At 43.2% G+C, this 18492-nt stretch overlaps 1 protein-coding gene across 1 annotated transcript in view; it reads right to left on the reverse strand.

Moving 5' to 3' along the window:
- Positions 1 to 1177: 1177 nt before the first annotated feature.
- LOC139280102 (uncharacterized) overlaps positions 1178 to 18492 on the reverse strand; it is a 340066-nt gene continuing 322751 nt past the window's right edge. Inside the window, exon 14 of the mRNA XM_070899614.1 lies at positions 1178 to 4618. Within this exon, the coding sequence (XP_070755715.1) occupies positions 2760 to 4618 (1859 nt within the window). The 3' untranslated portion in view covers positions 1178 to 2759. The remainder of the gene's footprint in view (positions 4619 to 18492) is intronic.

Below are 18492 nucleotides of genomic sequence, written 5' to 3' on the forward strand. Positions count from 1 at the left end.
ACATTGTTGGTGCCCAGAAACAATGTAAAGCATAACACAAAATAATGTTTCCACACTATTCCAAGTTATTCACTTGTTTTCCAATAAGATAAAAGGAAAAATGGGCACTGTAGAAGCCCTGCAAAAGTAAATTTACAAAATTTTAACAAATAGAACAAAATTATTTTCCGGTTATCAACCCATCATTGAAACCTTATAGCTTTTTAAAGAAAAAGCTAACTTGTCTGTCTGGCCCCAAGTTTCCACACGCTACAAAACGGATGCCCCTCCGAGTTGGGCGCCCGTTTTTCGCGGCGAAAACGGCGCCGGAAAAAAAACCGCGCGATTCTGGAGCGCCCTGCAGCTCCATGTCTGCTTGGCGCGGCGCCCAGGGGGGCGGAGCCTACCACTCACGCCGATTTTGTAAGTGGGAGGGGGCGGGTACCATTTAAATTAGTTTTTTTCCTGCCGGCAACCCTGTGCGTGCGCGTTGGAGCGTTCACGCACGCGCGGTGTGAAGGAAACATTGGCACTCGGCCATTTTTGTAGTTCTTTGTAGCTGTTTAATTTTTGAACATTTTTTAATAAAAGCACATTGCCCTTCCATGATCAGCACTGAGGCTTCTTGCAGCAGTGAGAAGGCTGCAGGAAGCCTCAAAGTTGAGGCAGCCGTTTCCCGACGGCCTCCCCCCCCGTGCCGTCGGGAAATGGCTGCTCAACTTGAGGCTTCCTGCAGTCTTCTCACTGTCTCCTCCCCCCCCCCCCCGCCCGCCGTCGGGAACGGCTGCCCCTCCCCCCCGCTGCTTTCGGTCGGTCGGGCCTGCACTCCCTCCCTCCTGCCCGCCATCTGGAACGGCTTCCTCCCCCCCCCCCCCCCCGCTGCGGTCGGTCGGGCCCACACTCCCTCCCTCCCCTCCCCCCCCAGCCCGCCATCGGGAACGGCTGCCTCCTCCCCCCCTGCCATCGGGAACTAACTGCTGCCTTGTTTTGTGAGGCTTGCTGCAGCATTCTCCCTGGCTGAAGCACTTTGACACAGGTAGCAAGATGGTTTATTTAATCTTTTCTTTGCTAATAAATTTTTATTCAGATTGGATTTATTTGTATAATATTTGTATAAGTATAAATAAGGATTTATTGTAGAATTTAATGACTTCCCTCCACCCCCCCCCCCCCCCAAACCTCGTTCTGGACGCCTGATTTGTAACCTGCGCCTGATTTTTTAATGTGTAGACAAGGTTTTTTCAGTTCTACAAAAATCTTCACTTGCTCCATTCTAAGTTAGTTTGGAGTACGTTTTCACTGTGGAAACTTTGAAATCAGGCGTCAGTGGCCGGACACGCCCCCTTTTGAAGAAAAAATTCTGTTCCAAAGTGAAACTTCTAACTGACTAGAACTGCAGAAAAAAAATGTGGAGAATTGCGATTTCTAAGATAGTCCGTTCTCCACCAGTTGCTCCTAAAAATCAGGCGCAAATCATGTGGAAACTTGGGGCCTCTACAACAGATTCATAGTGCAAAATTATGAACAGACTTTACAAAAAAAAATATGTACATCACACATCAGTTAAATACATCCATTCAGTTTTCTGGGTTAATATTTCTTCCACTAAAATGCATATTACACACCTAACATTTTATGTGCTCAGAGCACCACTACATGTCCTCTTCTGCTTGCTGCAAATAATTGCTGTTTGCAAGTGGTCACCAAGCAAGAATACTATATTCCTGAGTTGATGTCACATAATACTAGCTTCTCAATACTGACTAAAAAGTTATATGAATGGTTACAGGCAAGGCAAGTGTCAGGGAATGACTTCAAATACTTTCCCTCATAAAAAAGTAATCACAGGCATAGTTTCAGCACTATTTTGCCAAATGTTCTTTCTAAAGTTTACAGTAAACATCAACAATTACATCTCCAGTCCTTGGGCATCACATTGCAGCTATTAAATTTTTTTTTACATCCTTAAAAACTGTAGAAATAAGAGACTAAAAACATGTCAGAAACTCCTCTACTGTTTAAATATTTACTCAACAACTTCAAAGGATGTTGTAAAGAATGCAAATTCTGTTCATCTTTTTCTTTAAAGTACATTTGTACAAGTAATATTCTGAAGATTAAAAATGTTCAACTCTGTGCATGATGTTTTCATTACCAACCAAAGCATTATATTGTTTCATTGCAACTCCTGTGTACTAGCATGCATCAAACTCAAGCAAGGTTGAAATGACTCGTAAGAAATTCAAATCAGCAGTGACTGTTTGCCACAAATCTTTGTGATGTGAATGAAAAAAAGTCAGTCCACTTGGGAAAACAACATGAAAGCTACTCGTGTAACAGACTGTGGTGCAGTATTTGTCATACAGTGAGCCTGCTCACTCCCTTTTAGGTTTTACAACATTTTGATGGTGGTCATGCATCAGCTTAAACAACATTTAGTCTGCCACAAGACAATAGGCCAAAAATAATTAACAATTTATGAAATGTTAAAACATATTTACCTGCATTCATATTTTCTGTGAGATGTGCAGAATGATGTATACTAAGATGTCTTAAATTGTTATGTAAACTTATGAAATGAAACAGTTTGCATAGACTTCTGTAATGACTCAATGTCCATGCAGCCCTCAATAAAGCATAATTAACCAATTACTTGAATAATTGGAAAATATATGCTTGCTATTGTGATATAAAAAGCTTGCAGTATTTTGGAACATCTGATCATTGTAATTCGTGAAATTTTGTAAGTGTATGTTATGGCTAAAATGGAATGACTGCTGTCATAATGTAACAGATTCATAATCTTGGGACTCTGGAGGTATTGCCAAACAATTCTCTGTGCCTACATTTGCAGTTGAAGCTGTGACATATTCTTGCTGCATATTTGTATCAGTAGGTGGAGGATGTACAATAGGACGAGTTGGTATTTTTATCAGGCTTACAGTTTTATCCAATATCACATTAGTAACTGGAATATTGACTTCAGGTGAGTCAATCTCTCTTACTGTACAGGTCCCTTTTTCATCACAGATTGCAACCAACTGTGAGTCATCCTGTAGAGGCAATGCCATGTGCTTGAAGTTCAGAAGATTTTGCTCAGCTGCATGTGCCACATGAACTGAAGTCATGGATCTGATTATTTTACAGGAGCTATTTGAACACTGCTTGACAGGCGAGGTCTGCATGATAGCAATCTGATGCTCAGGACTCTGGGAATTTATATTTCTTATCGGGTTCTGTTTGTGTACAGTTGGTGAATATTTGGAAGGACTCTGGTGAGCAGAAGGCGTGACATGGTTTTCAGGGGTGTAAATGTCCCAGGCCTGCTGATACAAAGTTGAGGCCTGTTCAGCAGGTTGTGGTTTATCTGACAATTCTAATGCCAAAAATGGTTTAGGTGCACTGACAGTAGCGTCTTCTGGTTCTGGTAACAAAAGTTCCTTCTGAGCAAGTGCAGTATTTTCATCATGTCGAATTTCAGTCATTGGTTCTGAAATAATCTGATCATACTTATACTCAGTATCTGATAAATTGTCATACTGAGAAACATTTGAAACCCGTCTTCCACTTTGGAACTCATTTGCATCTTTTATTTCTGTGCTGGTCAAATCAACTGAAGTTTCTTGCGTTAAATCACTAAAGGAAGACTCCTCTTCTGCGGATGAAGGCGTTACTAACAGCATAGATTGTGGTTGATCAATAGGGGAATATGCTTCCAATTGCTGAGGGACTTCCGGGCCAGAATAAATATGCAATGTTTCTTGTGGGTTTGGGAGTAACAAATGCATTTCCTCAGAGAACAGCTCTGTAGGTGGAGTCTCTGGGAAAGGTAATGGTGTATTCTCATTGTTTTCCATCTCTATTAGTCCATCACTTCTCCATGGAGAGGGCTCATCACTGCTATATTCTTCATCTAGGGATTGCTCATGCACTGGTTCTGAAGCAAATGCCTGGTATTTTTGAGACGACTTTGTAGCCATATTTGTGAGTACAGAATGTTGATCAATTTCTGAATAGCATACAGATTGTTCTTGCGGAAATTGGGTTTCAGCTATTTCAGTTGTTCCTGTATATTCTGCTTTGCTCATGTCTTGACAATTGATCATGCTTGTTTCTGGAGAGTTGGTGGTTTCTTTTTCTGAAACTATAATGTTAACTTCTTTTAAACCTCGGATTATATCATTTTCTGCAATGCAAGCCTCACTATTTTGAGCAGGTAGGATGTCTTCCTTCTTTGGAGGCTCCACTGTATCTTTTTCTGGGATAGGAGGTGGACTAATTTCTGAAAGCACCACTTTATCTTCTTTTGGTAATTGGGTTTGGTCTTTTAGAGGTGACCGAGAGTTATCATGGACTGGAGCTTGAGCTTTACAAGTTTCCACCAAATGAGCGTGGCTCTCTTCTAGAGAAGGAGTTTCATTCTTTTCTGGAGAAGGAGCCTCGCTGTTTCCCACAGGCTCGGGGACAGAAGATTGGATGTATCTTTTTTCTGGTGATTTTCCGTTTACAGGTTCAAAGTCATTTGATGGAGAATTAACCTCTTCATCCTTGCCATTGGTCATGTTGTTGGTCTTCTCTGGTATTAAAGTGACAGATATTTCCTGCCCTAATGGCTTGTTGGGAAATTCATCAGGTTTTGCTAAAATGGATCAAAAGAAAAGATGGCATTTAATCTGAAGATTATAATATAAAAAATAAAAGAGACAGATATTGTGTCTGTAAATTGTGCATACCATCTAAAATTATGTTCTTGCAGAATATAAGACATTGGTTCTATAGTATATAGGTACAGTTCTTTTAATTATTTGTTGTGTTAGATTTGGCTTTTCTTCGCATGCATTTGTGCCAATTGATAAGATTCATGGACTCTGAAGAAAACATTAAAACAGCATTTTAATCTCAGCCGAATGAGGGATAGGAGGAGAGGAAAAACAGGTCTGTCTAACCTTGCAACAAGTACTCCTCCTAGTGGCCAATGAGTTCCACTGAAAGTCTCTGTGGTTAAGTTTGCACGAGGGAAAAACAGTGAAGCCGGCAACATTGCAATTGGAAAATAATCTAGAAAGGCCACAAAATAAAAGTTTGCCGCACCAGTGTCAGGCAGTCAGGACACTAACATGTTGCAATACAGAATGATAGGAGATAGGGTCACTCCTACAGTTTCCTGCATGGTGAGGGCATCTGATGTAATCTGAGCTACTGCTGGGGTCAGGGAGAAGATGGGAAGGTCAAAGCAATGGAAGTATTTCCACAGAAGCAGAAATTGTGAATCAACTTGGTCCATCCATCACCTCTCAGCTGGTTTCAGTGACACCATCAGTGGCCTGGCCACAGGATGTTTGCATGCAACTTTTAACCAGAGAATTGTAGATGTACCTGAAATACAATAACCTAAAAGAGGGGAAAGGGGAGACCTATGCATCATCAACAGCTAACATTCTATTTTGGCTGAATTGTTCAAATATTGACTTTAATGTAAACTTTTCAAAAGAAAAAAATACTTTATCTAAAGAACTCAGTAAAATTATAATTTATAATTGTGAACAAATCATGAAATATCTGTTAATGTTTTCTTAACAGATGTTAAACCATGTAGGTTTTTCATTGGGTACTATACACTACTCAAAATGTTTAAACTACTCTTAGGAATGTAAAATCTCCTGACGTGATTAACATGCTAGTGATATAACTCCACGAATACAATTATAGAGCCCGTATTTAATCATTTAAAACAGGCAGAATAATCACACTTTAAATAAATCTTCAGTTATCAATGAAATATGTCCTTTTTAAAAAAAACATACTGTATCAAGACTGTGCAGTAAAAGCTATGCATCAAGGCCAAAGAATTACCTGTCACACTGAAATGAATCCAAGGTGGATCCCGCTTAATTTTAAGTATGCTGACAGTATGATATCATGTCACCAGCCATATCACTACAAATATATTCTGAGGTTGTCCCAGGCAGCGGGAATCATTTAAGCACATGCACCAGAAGCGCACTAAAAACACATTTATTTTATTATTAGATAGTCTACATTTTGCAATGCAAAAAGAAAACAGACATACAAACATAAATTAATTTGTAACTAAAACACAGAAACAAACAAATTGGGTGCAAGTGCAGCAAGAATGCCCACCATACTTCAGTGTCGAGATGTGACTGTCAACTGAACACAGGCAAACACTATGAAACTGAAGAAAAACAAGGCAGGTGAAAAGAACAAAATTTATGAAGAGAAATGAAAAGTCAGCATGATAGGATATGAGAAGCAAAATATAAAAATCACAATTTTAGTAAATGAAAACCATCATCAGTTATAACTAATTTGGGAAATTGCTAAGTACTATAACATCCAATTTGGGATGGATTTTAAACTGAAGAAATGCTTAACTAAGGCACTTCAGCAACAGTTCAATTATTCCAAATTCTGAATAATTGGGCAGTCATTTGACAGAGTTCTTTAAACATATATCAATACTGCAAGTAAAATTAATTTGTACTCTGAAAATGCTATGGCAGAGACCACCCTTTAGGATATTGCCTCTTCTCTGTGCAACAAGATAAGCTGAAATGAGATATGATTTCTGACAAAACTGATTGAACAGAGTTCAGTATAACACTCTGAATGCTTAAGCTCTGAATGTGCAACAGATTTACTCAAACATCTTTTGACAACTTCTATCTCAAGAGAGTACTGAGATCAGAAGTGAAAGGATTGGCTAATCAATTATATAAGTCAAGAATGGACTGGGTGACTGATTAGTTCTGAAAACAGTGAGATTAACGACTAAATAGGATCAAAAATCAAAGTACAATTTAGAAAATAAAGTAGAATTCATAAGATCTGACACTGCTGAGACAGATAAACATTAAAACATGGCTGGATGCCTACAAGCTTTTCACTGACCTATCTGGTACAACTGATAGAATGACAACCTGAAAATTCATTTCTAGAGTAATAGATTTTCCCCTTTCTTTGGTCATTTGGGATTGCCATAGCTAATTATTTATGCAACCTTTAATCCAGTTGCAATGAAATTTTCCCCTTCTTCAATAAAGGAGAATAGAAGTTACTAAGTAAACCAACTCCTGATGACATATTAATTATGTAAATACTAAGATATTCTAGAAAAGAATGCTGGCCTGTAGTCATCTTTCTGAAAGACAACCTAATCACTGCTGCAGTGGGTTAGAACATGTTCTTTTTCCTCTGCGACCAGAAGAAACAAATGTTGCAGGGGCAGGAAAAAAGCAGCTGGCACTTCTTTTCAATAAAGTTGTGTGATAGTTCTGGCATACAAATAAAGGCACACGTCAGCTGCCACATTTAACCCAAACCTAGGTAAGAAAAACAGAACTGTTTTGTTACATGAAATGGTGAGAAATTAGAGATGTTAGTCTTTGCTGGTTCAGTTGAATAGGATGGTAGACAGAACAGCATCAAAGAGTGATAGGTCACATGTTAACACCTGCAAGTTCCCACACAGCAAATGTTTTCGTTGTGGCTGTGTTTTCATGGGGAGGAAATATTCAAAGTGCAAGTCAACCCTGGGCACTTTCACACAATGTCTAGCATCTGGCACAAAAGCAGCAGTTTGAGGTTTTGGAGTAGGTCGTCTGTCTAGTCTATCAGCTGGAAAACAGTATGTTGTCAGGAAAGAGGAGGTACAAATGAAAGTGGGATTGAGCGTGTATAAGTCAAACTCATCCTTGCGAGGGCAATATGTAATTTTCATGTCCCCCTGTGCTCTTGTTTATCAATGAGAAGGTGCAGGAGAATGTGCTACAGAATAATGTACCAGATGTTTGTTCTTTGCTTTCGACTTTTTAAGGTGATTCTAATAATTTATGCAGTAACTTCACAAATTTAGGGTTCACTTTCGGTAATCCTTACAGAGTTAAAAGTAAACTCACCATAACTTATCTATTCCTCTTAATATAGAAGAATTGGGACATTCTCATTTCAAAGGAATTTGCTAAACATTCCAAGGATTACAAAGAAATGAAATTCCACAATGGCACATTCATTCTGTGCTGTACAATAAATGACATTGCAGCAATAGAAATGAGCCAACAAATGGGTCAGGTCAATTTCTATGATTGTGCAACTTCAAAACTCACTATTTGTTTGAGCTACGATCTCAAGTTCAAAGTAATTCTTACAGTATGCTGCAGGCTAGCTCACAACACTGGTGTCTTGTTTTCAAGATAAAAGATAGGTCAGGATATTGTGATCTATGGAAAAATAAACTTGTGAGTGATGCCACAGGATGAGAATAAACATAATTCTTGCCCCTGGCATAAACTATTTCCATAAGTCACTATTTAGTCCAGATTAAATTTTCTCTACCCATTACATGCACAGGAGTTAGGGATTCTCTCCTTCATAATGCCCCGTCTGGCTTCTCCTCATGATCTCCCAATGGTGACATGGCTGAGATCCACTACTGTCCTAATGGTTTTTAAATTAGGTATTTTCATTTTTTCCACATTTTTCTGAAGTTGGAATGCTTAACATGATGGGTACCAAAGTTGCAAGGTTTAATCTGCAACTGTGCATTCCACTTCTTATGGTAGGTAGGTTACATGAAGTGAAACTGTACTGGATAGTGTTGAGAAAGGGAGTCAGGAAAGATAAACAGAGGGCAAAGAGGGAGACCCTGACAGAGAGAGAGCTGAAGTGCCATTGAGAAGAAAGTAACAGTCACTCAGCAGACGAGAAAGAAAGACGAAAGACTTGCATTTATACTGGTCTAGAAATCCAACAAGCTCGAAAATGGCGGCGCCACCACTGGCTGGCAAGGGGCAAGGTTTGCTCGCGCCCATAAAAACATTGCAGGCAACGGCGTTATTTTTGAGCTGCCTGTTGATTTGAATGATTGACGCTCATAACCTAGTGAGGAATGCGCTGCCTCAGGCTGTGAGCTCAGCAGGAGGCCCAATGTAGCATGGCTATAGCGTCCCAGGAGCGAGGGTGCCTTTTCTTAAAGCAAGGCGTCTCGAGCTCTTAAGGAAATACTGCCTTCTAAAAAAAAAATCATATAAAAATAGGCAGTCTCTAGCCTTTAGAGCTCAACTGTCTTCTGAAAAAACAGGTTAAAAATCTTTCCAAAATGCTCTTAAAGCTGAATTCCCTTCTGCACATAAAAAATGGTAAAAGTGCTTCAACAGGCCAGGAACAGGGCACGCAGGGTCTCGTACGCAGCACTCTAGCTCTATGAAGGGGTCAAAAGTGGAAGAGAGGTCCTCTACCCACATGGAGCCAGGAAGCCCTTCAGAAAGAAATATGTAAGCCCAGATTTCCAAGGCCATCATTGTTAGCAGTGTCGCCCACCCCTCCCCCAGGACCTGGATACAGAGCCCAAAGTTTCATGACCTCAGACCAGTGGTCAAGTTCAGCGAATGCATCTTTAAAAACAGTCTCCTACCAACTGCACCACTAGCCTCACACACTCCTCAATGCACTACCCCATCATTCACCTACAAACAATCTCTACCAAACACGAGGCACACCTCACATTCCTAGCTTCACCTCATCCCCTTGGAGGAGACAGTGTTGGCCATTCTTGGCAGGGGCATGGCTGTGCCCTTGGCCAGTGGCGGGGCTGAAAGAATACAAGATGCTGATATCCTCAGATGTTATCCTCCTTCTCACATTCCACTTCACCCTCATCCCACAATAACTTCTGATGTACAAGCTACGCATGCTGTAAGCTTGCTTTCCCACCCTCTCCTTACCACAACCCTAACCCTATCCTTGTCTCTTCCTCATTTCAGACACCCAAGAAATCCAACCTGCCCAGCCCATGGTTGATCAAAAGAAAGAGAGGAAAATGAAGAAAAACACCGTCACTTGATTTGACACTCCCAGCCACTAGCTCCTGGGGGTCGTCCTGCAAGACCATCTGCAGTGTCCCCCCCACTGCACACGTCAGCAGCTTTCCACCAATTATGCTGCAGCTATTGGGATTTCAAGAACGAGCTGGTCGACCGCCTCAGAGACTGCCCCTGCAGGATTAACGAATGTCTCATGACTCTCCGACTCACCCTATCCCGGAACCAATGCGCCACAGTCATCAGTGCGTATGCCTCAACACTCGATGAGACCAAAGGTTTTTACTCCAGCCTCGAAAAATCCGTGTACGCGTCCCGACAGTCAAAAACTGATCCTCTTTGGCGACTTCAACACCAGGGTCGGCAAGGACACAGCCCTCTGGGGAGGTGTGATCGGTAGAGAGAGGGTAGGGAAAATCAATTCCAGTGGTACCCTGCTCCTGACAAAATGCCAAGAGCATGACCTTATCATCACCACCAACACCTTGTTCCACCAGAGGGACAAGTACAAGGCATCATTGCAACACCCTCGCTCCAAACACTGGCAGCTGCCCGACTATGTCATTGTCCGAGCGAGGGATCGCAAGGATGTGCGCATCACCCGCGCCATGACAGGAGCTGACAACTGCTGGACGGTCCACCGCCTAATTCGTTCCATCATTATCAACATAGCCCCAAAGCGGCCATGGTAGCAGAAGCAGTGCCACAAAAAAAGTCAATGCCGGGGCACTCAGAGACCCAGCTAAGAGAGCCCTATACAGCCAGTGCCTCACTGCTAACTGGCGTCCCTTGATGACCCCGAGATGCAGAATGCCCACAGCGCTTGGTCTGCCTTCCAGTCCTCCATAACCAAAGCCTGCGAGGAGATGCTTGGTCACTCAACCAGCAAACACCAGGACTGGTTTGATGAGAATGACCAGGAGATCCAAGAGCTAATAAATCGCAAGCACAATGCATTTCTGAGCCTAAAACAACAACCCAACTCGGGAGCAGCAAAACAGCATTACAGATAGCTGAAGGCCGAGGTCCAACAAAAAACCCGCAACCTAAATAGAAGATGGTGGGTGGAGAAAGCACAGGAGATTCAACAGCTGGCCGACAGCCATGATGTGCAAGGATTCTTCACCGCAATCAAGGCCACTTACGGCTCAAACACCCAAGGGCCCACCCCACTTCTAGCTAAGAATGGGGAGACACTCATCAAGGACACCGAGGTAGTCAGGTCCCGCTAGAAGGAGCACTTCGAAGATCTCCTTAACTGAGACTCTGTTTTTGACTTGAGTGTCCTCGACTCCATCCCGCAGCATGCTGCCTGCCACCGTCTCAGCAAAACCCCAGCCCTGCACCATCTTCTCCCTGTGGCTGAGGAGCTCCTCCTGAAGTCACATTGCAGATTCCGTCCTCTACGGGGTACAACGGACACGATTTTTACAGCGCGACAGCTGCAAGAAAAATGCAGGGAACGCCACCAACCCTTGTACATGGCTGCCTTTGACCTTACAAAGGCCTTTGACACTGTCAGCTGCGAGGGACTATGGAGCGTCCTCCTCACTTTCGGCTGCCCCCAAATGTTCGTCACCATCCTCCGCCTGCTCCACGATGACATGCAGGCCATGATCCTGACCAACGGATCCATTACAGACGCAATCCACGTCCGGACCGGGGTCAAGCAGGGCTGTGTAATTGCGCCAACCCTTTTCTCAATCTTCCTCGCTGCAATGCTCCACCTCAAACTCAACAAGCCCGCTGGAGTGGAACTAAACTACAGAACCAGTGGGAACCTGTTCAACCTTCATTGCCTCCAGGCCAGATCCAACCTCGGTCGTCGAACTACAATAGGTGGACGATGCATGCGTCTGCGCACATTCGGAGTCTGAACTCCAAGTCATAGTCAACATCTTCACTGAGGGTACAAAAGCATGGGCCTTACACTAAACATCCATAAGACAAAGGTCCTTCATCAGCCTGACCCGCCACACAGCACTACCCCCCAATCATCAAGATCCATGGCACTGCTCTGGACAACGTGGACCACTTTCCAAATCTCGGGAGCCTATTATCAGCAAGGGCAGACATCGAGGACGAGATTCAACACCGCCTCCAATGCGACAGCACAGCCTTCAGAAGCCTGAGGAAAAGAGTGTTCGAAGACCAGGCCCTCAAAACTGCCACCAAGCCCATGGTCTACAGGGCTGGAGTGATACCCGCCCTCCTGCACGGCAAGCGAGCCCAAGGTGGGCAGAAGAAACATTTCAAGGACACCCTCAAAGCCTCCTTGAAAAAAATGCAACATCTCTGATACCTGGGAGTCCCTGGCCCAAAGACCGCCCTAAGTGTAAGAAGTGCATCTGGGAGGGCACTGAGCACCTCGAGTCTCATCGGCGAGGACATGCAGAAACCAAGCGCAGGCAGCGGGAGGAGTGTGCGGCAAACCAGTCCCACTCACCCTTTCCTTGAACGACTGTCTGTCCCACCTGTGACAGAGACTGTCATTCCCGTATTGGACTGTTCAGTCACCTAAGAACTCATTTTTAGAGTGGAAGCAAGTCTTCCTTGATTTCGAGGAGCTGCCTATGAATGATGAAGCACTGCGTAACATCAGTAGGAAAGGCAAAGGCAAACGCAAGAGAGTCACTAAGGGGATGCACAAGAGTGATTAGTTGATTTCTAGATGTCATATTGGATGCAGATATGGATAAAGATTAATTGGAAAGTTTGCTTTGTGGTGGCTTTTATTTCAGTATTGTGGCCAAGAGATGATGATGTGATGGTCAGTAACAAAGGAAAGGTAAGGTGTGGGGCAAATGTTGAAAGGGAAATTGGGATTGTGGACACTGGTACCTCAGGTGGATGATTCGATCCTAGATACCTCGACCAGGAATGGGGCTGGCTGGGTTGCATCCTTCCTTCCGCTTCCTCCTCTTCTGCTTCTTCCTCTTCCCTCTGCGAGCAGCTTGTCCCCTTCGCTGCCTCTGCTTCAACTCCACGTGTCCCCCAGGACTGTAAGCAAGTGGTCTTCTCAAGAGGCAAAATACTGCGAATGCTGGAAATCTGAAATAAAATCAGAAAATGCTGGAAATACTCAGCAAGTCAGACAGCATCTCAATCTGAAACATTAAGTCTGTTTCTCTTTCCACAGATGCTGCCTAACCTGCTGACTATTTCCAGCATTTTGTGTCTTCTCAGAGGCCTTCCTTTATCATCCGAAGTCTTGCCAGCATCGAGCAGCACTCCCTGCACACTTTTAACAACTTTTTAAATGTATTACATCAAGCCACTATTTTATTATATTAAAAAAAGTCCAAAAGCTGAAATCCAAACTTACATAAAGGATGTGTCCCCCCTTCTAAGAAGTGCTGACAGCATCTCTGCAGTACTAGCACATGCAAATTCTTCTGTGCAAGGTTTGGCGTGCGGCAACATCGAAAATCGAGTCATGCATCAAATTAGGCATTGCACACCGATTGATGTCACAAGCTACTCATTCATTTGAATATGAGGCGCCAGTGCTGGCAATGGCTGCACTATGGACCTCACCAAAATGGTGACTGCTGTATTCCCCGTGTCAAAAGCAGAAATGTGGCATAAGCAATCGGTGGCAAGGTTGGGAATTTCGAGGCCAGAGTGCCTTTCATGACCTCAGGACATCCTAAAGTGCTTTATAGCCAATTAAGTACTTTTGAAGTGTAGTCATTGTTGTAATGTAGGAAGGCGGCATGAGGCATGTGCAGTAGTGTTGCAAATAGTCGCATTAAGTCAAACCATAAAAGACCCATGAATCAAATGTAAACCTCTGCTGAGCTCCTTGATGGTTGTGGGTAAATCTACGGTATGATGTGGTACTCGGCTAGACAGTCCAGATAGGCCTTGGGTTCAATTTCAAGTCTATGCAGTCAGCTGATCTCTACCAGAGCAGCAGTGGGGGCTATAATTAACCTCAATATCCTTGTTACATTAGAGAAAAAAAAAAGAGCTCCCACTCCTAATTTACATCCAGTGAACTCTGCTGGAAAGTGCTCATGTGGAAGTTAGTATAGAGCTCTTCTATAATGCCCCACAGCCAAAAGACCTGCCAATACATGTAAAATGGGCACACACATACAGAATGATTAATTGTGTGAACTACCAGAGGGCTGCCATTGTCTGCAGAACTGCAACTCAACATGAATGATCTCTTCAAGGTGATAAGTGGAAGAAACTGGAGGGAGGCAAGAGAGAAAGAAAACTCCTCTGCAGTGGGTGCAGTATCAGCAAAAATCTAATAGGACCTCTGAAATCAACTGACTGATGTTACAAGAAAAGTAATGAACCAGAATGAAAATTGTCTAAAAACAATTTTTTTTCTATGATTATATTATTGTTATCATCAAGGACACTGGCTGGCATGTCGATACAGACACATACAGAGAAAAGGAAGAGTGGCAGAAAGTAACAATAGAAATGCTAATCTCAACGGACAGACAGAAATAGAAAGTTGTACACATCTCATTTTTCTTGTATTCTGCACATTTCCCCTTGTAAAAAAAAAAATATTCAAGCACCTCGGATCAAAATCTCATTGAGTGCATGTATACAGAAAAAGACAGAAGAAAATTACCAAATTACAAGACTGGGTGGAGGGGATAATCACAGGCTACAGAAGACTGACTGTGATAGAGGGTCACTGCTGATATTTCAGGGTCAGATCAAAATTGGTTGCACTTTCTTCCCCTAATGGCTGAGTGGGTGTTGTACTGAACTTTAAAGTTCAGGAATGTTCTGGGTTTGGCCTTTGTCCCTGCTGAATAGACCTCAGCTCGGTACCAGTAAGAACCCTCAGTTAGGGTAATTTTGACTGTGCAATATGGATGACTTTGATTTAATGGAAATAAAAATCGTGAAAGATGTAAAATGGGCTGCTGAGTTACTATCACCCATTTTACACTATTGCACAAAGTCAAAATTACCCCCAGTGTATCTAGACCAAGAAGGATGAAAAATACAATCATCCAGGCTTTTGGCTCCTGATAGCTATTTAGTGACCCTAGCTGGAAAGAGCATGTGTGGTTAGCAGGTCAGGACAGGATCCAGCTCCACTGTGATGTTCTCCAGCCCATTGCCAAATCGCCTGCCAGCACTCACAAGGCTCTAATATTAAGAATGGCCACTTGGCTGAGGTATCAGAGGACTGATGACACTCATGAAAAGGCACCTATGAGTCAGCACCTTCATGAGGAGGAGGGAGAAAATTAGTTGCACAAACAGGGAGCATCTACTTCTGAAAAGCAAAATGTTGTGCATAAACAAGACTCTGTCAAGTGTTCTGAAGTATGACTTTTCACCATTTGTAGCTTCTAGGAAAAAAGACAAAAATGTCAATTTGCAGTACACATCATTACTGCACATTTAAAACAAGCATTCCATAACAGGTCAAATTCTTTCCCCTGGGCATCAATGCATCAACGTGTTTTCAGAGTTGTTTTTAATGGTTCTCTTTCCCATTTCCATCCTTGTTCTTTGTTGTGCAACATGGGATTGCAAAACCAGGAATTGAAGCTATGTGTTTAATTTATTATGCACGTTCTAATTGTTTATATAAAACCTATATAAAAATAGTTAAATCAGAGTAATTAATTAGATCTAAGGGTACAAAATAAACGAAGTAAAGGATACGAATATTGAAGGTATCTGAATATTAAATAAATATCTGGCATACACAAATAATAAATAAATAGGAAATAATCAGAATAATTAAAAATTAATTTGATATCAATCTAATCCATCAAATAATTAATACTGGACCTCAAGCATTTTTCTTAGCTCTAGAGATAAATTCCTGCTAACAATAAACAAGAGAGAGAAAACAGGGAATTATAGACCGGTCAGCCTGACATCGGTAGTGGGTAAAATGATGGAATCAATTATTAAGGATGTCATAGCAGTGCATTTGGAAAGAGGTGACATGATAGGTCCAAGTCAGCATGGATTTGTGAAAGGGAAATCATGCTTGACAAATCTTCTGGAATTTTTTGAGGATGTTTCCAGTAGAGTGGACAAGGGGGAACCAGTTGATGTGGTGTATTTGGACTTTCAGAAGGCTTTCGACAAGATCCCACACAAGAGATTAATGTGCAAAGTTAAAGCACATGGGATTGGAGGTAATGTGCTGATGTGGATTGAGAACTGGTTGTCAGACAGGAAGCAAAGAATAGGAGTAAATGGGTACTTTTCAGAATGGCAGGCAGTGACTAATGGGGTACCGCAAGGCTTTGTGCTGGGGCCCCAGCTGTTTACATTGTACATTAATGATTTAGATGAGGGGATTAAATGTAGTATCTCCAAATTTGTGGATGACACTAAGTTGGGTGGCAGTGTGAGCTGCGAGGAGGATGCTATGAGGCTGCAGATTGACTTGGATAGGTTCGGTGAGTGGGCAAATGCATGGCAGATGAAGTATAATGTGGATAAATGTGAGGTTATCCACTTTGGTGGTAAAAACAGAGACACGGACTATTATCTGAAAGGTGACAGATTAGGAAAAGGGAAGGTGCAACGAGACCTGGGTGTCATGGTACATGAGTCATTGAAGGTTGGCATGCAGGTACAGCAGGCGGTTAAGAAAGCAAATGGCATGTTGGCCTTCATAGCGAGGGGAGTTGAGTACAGAGGCAGGGAGGTGTTACTACAGTTGTACAGGGCCCTGGTGAGGCCACAGCTGGAGTATTGTGTACAGTTTTGGTCTCCTAACTTGAGGAAGGACATTCTTGCTATTGAGGGAGTGCAGCGAAGGTTCACCAGACTGGTTCCCAGGATGGAGGGACTGAAGCATCAAGAAAGACTGGATCAACTGGGCTTGTATTCACTGGAGTTCAGAAGAATAAGAGGGGATCTCATAGAAACGTTTAAAATTCTGACGGGTTTAGACAGGTTAGATGCAGGAAGAATGTTCCCAATGTTGGGGAAGTCCAGAACCAGGGGTCACAGTCTAAGGATAAGGGGTAAGCCATTTAGGACCGAGATGAGGAGAAACTTCACCCAGAGAGTGGTGAACCTGTGGAATTCTCTACCACAGAAAGTTGTTGATGCCAATTCACTAAATATATTCAAAAAGGAGTTGGATGTCGTCCTTACTACTCGGGGGATCAAGGGGTATGGCGAGAAAGCAGGAATGGGGTACTGAAGTTGCATGTTCAGCCATGAACTCATTGAATGGCGGTGCAGGCTCGAAGGGCCGAATGGCCTACTCCTGCACCTATGTTCTAATAAATAAAGATTAGATATGACAGCACAGGCATTGTGTCGGGACTGCAGTATGTGGTCATTTGTAGTCAGTGAGACTGTCACATCTACAGGAAATGTCTCTATCTTGAGACACTCTAGCTCAGTCATTAGCCGGAGTTGTGCCTACCTGGGTGGGTCCCGGTGGCCCTGGCGGGTCGCGACCCCACTGCTGGCTTTATCCTGTTGCTGAAAATGACTTTCCCTTAATAGGGCCTATTAAGCCTGCCATGCACGATACCTGGCCCAATTAAATGGTGCGGCACTGGTGACGTCATTGATGACGCATTTTGAGATGGAATCTTTAAAGGGGCCATGGCCACATTGAGTTTGAATGTCAATGTAACATTGTGGTGTCAGTGCACTAAGCATTGGAGTGCTGCAAACACTGACAATGACTGTACAGAGGCAGAGGGCTGCACCCTGATTCTCCGATGACCCTTATGGAAGGAGTCAGAGCACGCAGGGAGGTCATCTTCCCTTCTAATGGCCGGAGCAGGACAGCTAAACAGCCTGGTTGGAGATTGAAGAGGTCACCAGCTGGAATGTGGTCAGAAGGACCTGGCTGCTGTGCCGCAAACATTTTAATGATCTCAGATCAGGAAACGCGAGTACAAAGCCACACTCACCTTCATCCTGCTGTGCCTCTCATCACATCTCCATCACTCTGCTTTCCCAACCCTACCCCTGTACGTCCTTACTCACACCAACATACATTGCACGCCCACCCATCCCTATCTACATTATCACACCCCATCTCACTAACCAACCCTTACACTCACCCTCATCCTAGTGCAATCATACCAACTAACAACGCACAAATAGGCCACTTGGCTTTGGCACCCCACTCCATTATAGTCACCCTCTAAAGATCTAACCTTTCCATTCCTTACACTCATTCCATCACTCTCACTCAATCTTCTCTTCTTTCCCTCCTTGCAGGAGAAGAGAGCCCAAAATAAGTGGGAGAGGGGATAACCAATGGTTGCCATCCATCATTTGCAAACCTTATAACAGCATAGGAGGGTGCTTTAGAAATATCTGGAGTCGCTGAGCAGCTGGAGGTGGGAGACGGAAGTGGGGGACATCTCAGCAGCCTGGTGACAGAATTACAGATCATACAGCGAAATGGCATACATCAGTCACCCATATGGGCAATGATGTCAGCAGCCACTGAATGGTCATCACGTCATAATGGTATCTGTACCCATTCTTCATATAACATATCTAACTCATCTCTTTACTCTCCCACTGGTCCATTAAGAGCACCCCCCCCCTCGCTACTGTCCAGGAGGAAGAGGAAGATGACTCCTCAGAGGAGCCTCCAGCCTTTAAGGGTGCACCATCACCAGACATAAGTGCACCCAGCACCAGTGCAGATACACACACCTTAGTGGGTGCCATGCAAGATAGAGTA

This window comes from Pristiophorus japonicus, chromosome 14 (genome assembly GCF_044704955.1).
Source record: "Pristiophorus japonicus isolate sPriJap1 chromosome 14, sPriJap1.hap1, whole genome shotgun sequence".
NCBI lineage: Eukaryota > Metazoa > Chordata > Chondrichthyes > Pristiophoridae > Pristiophorus > Pristiophorus japonicus.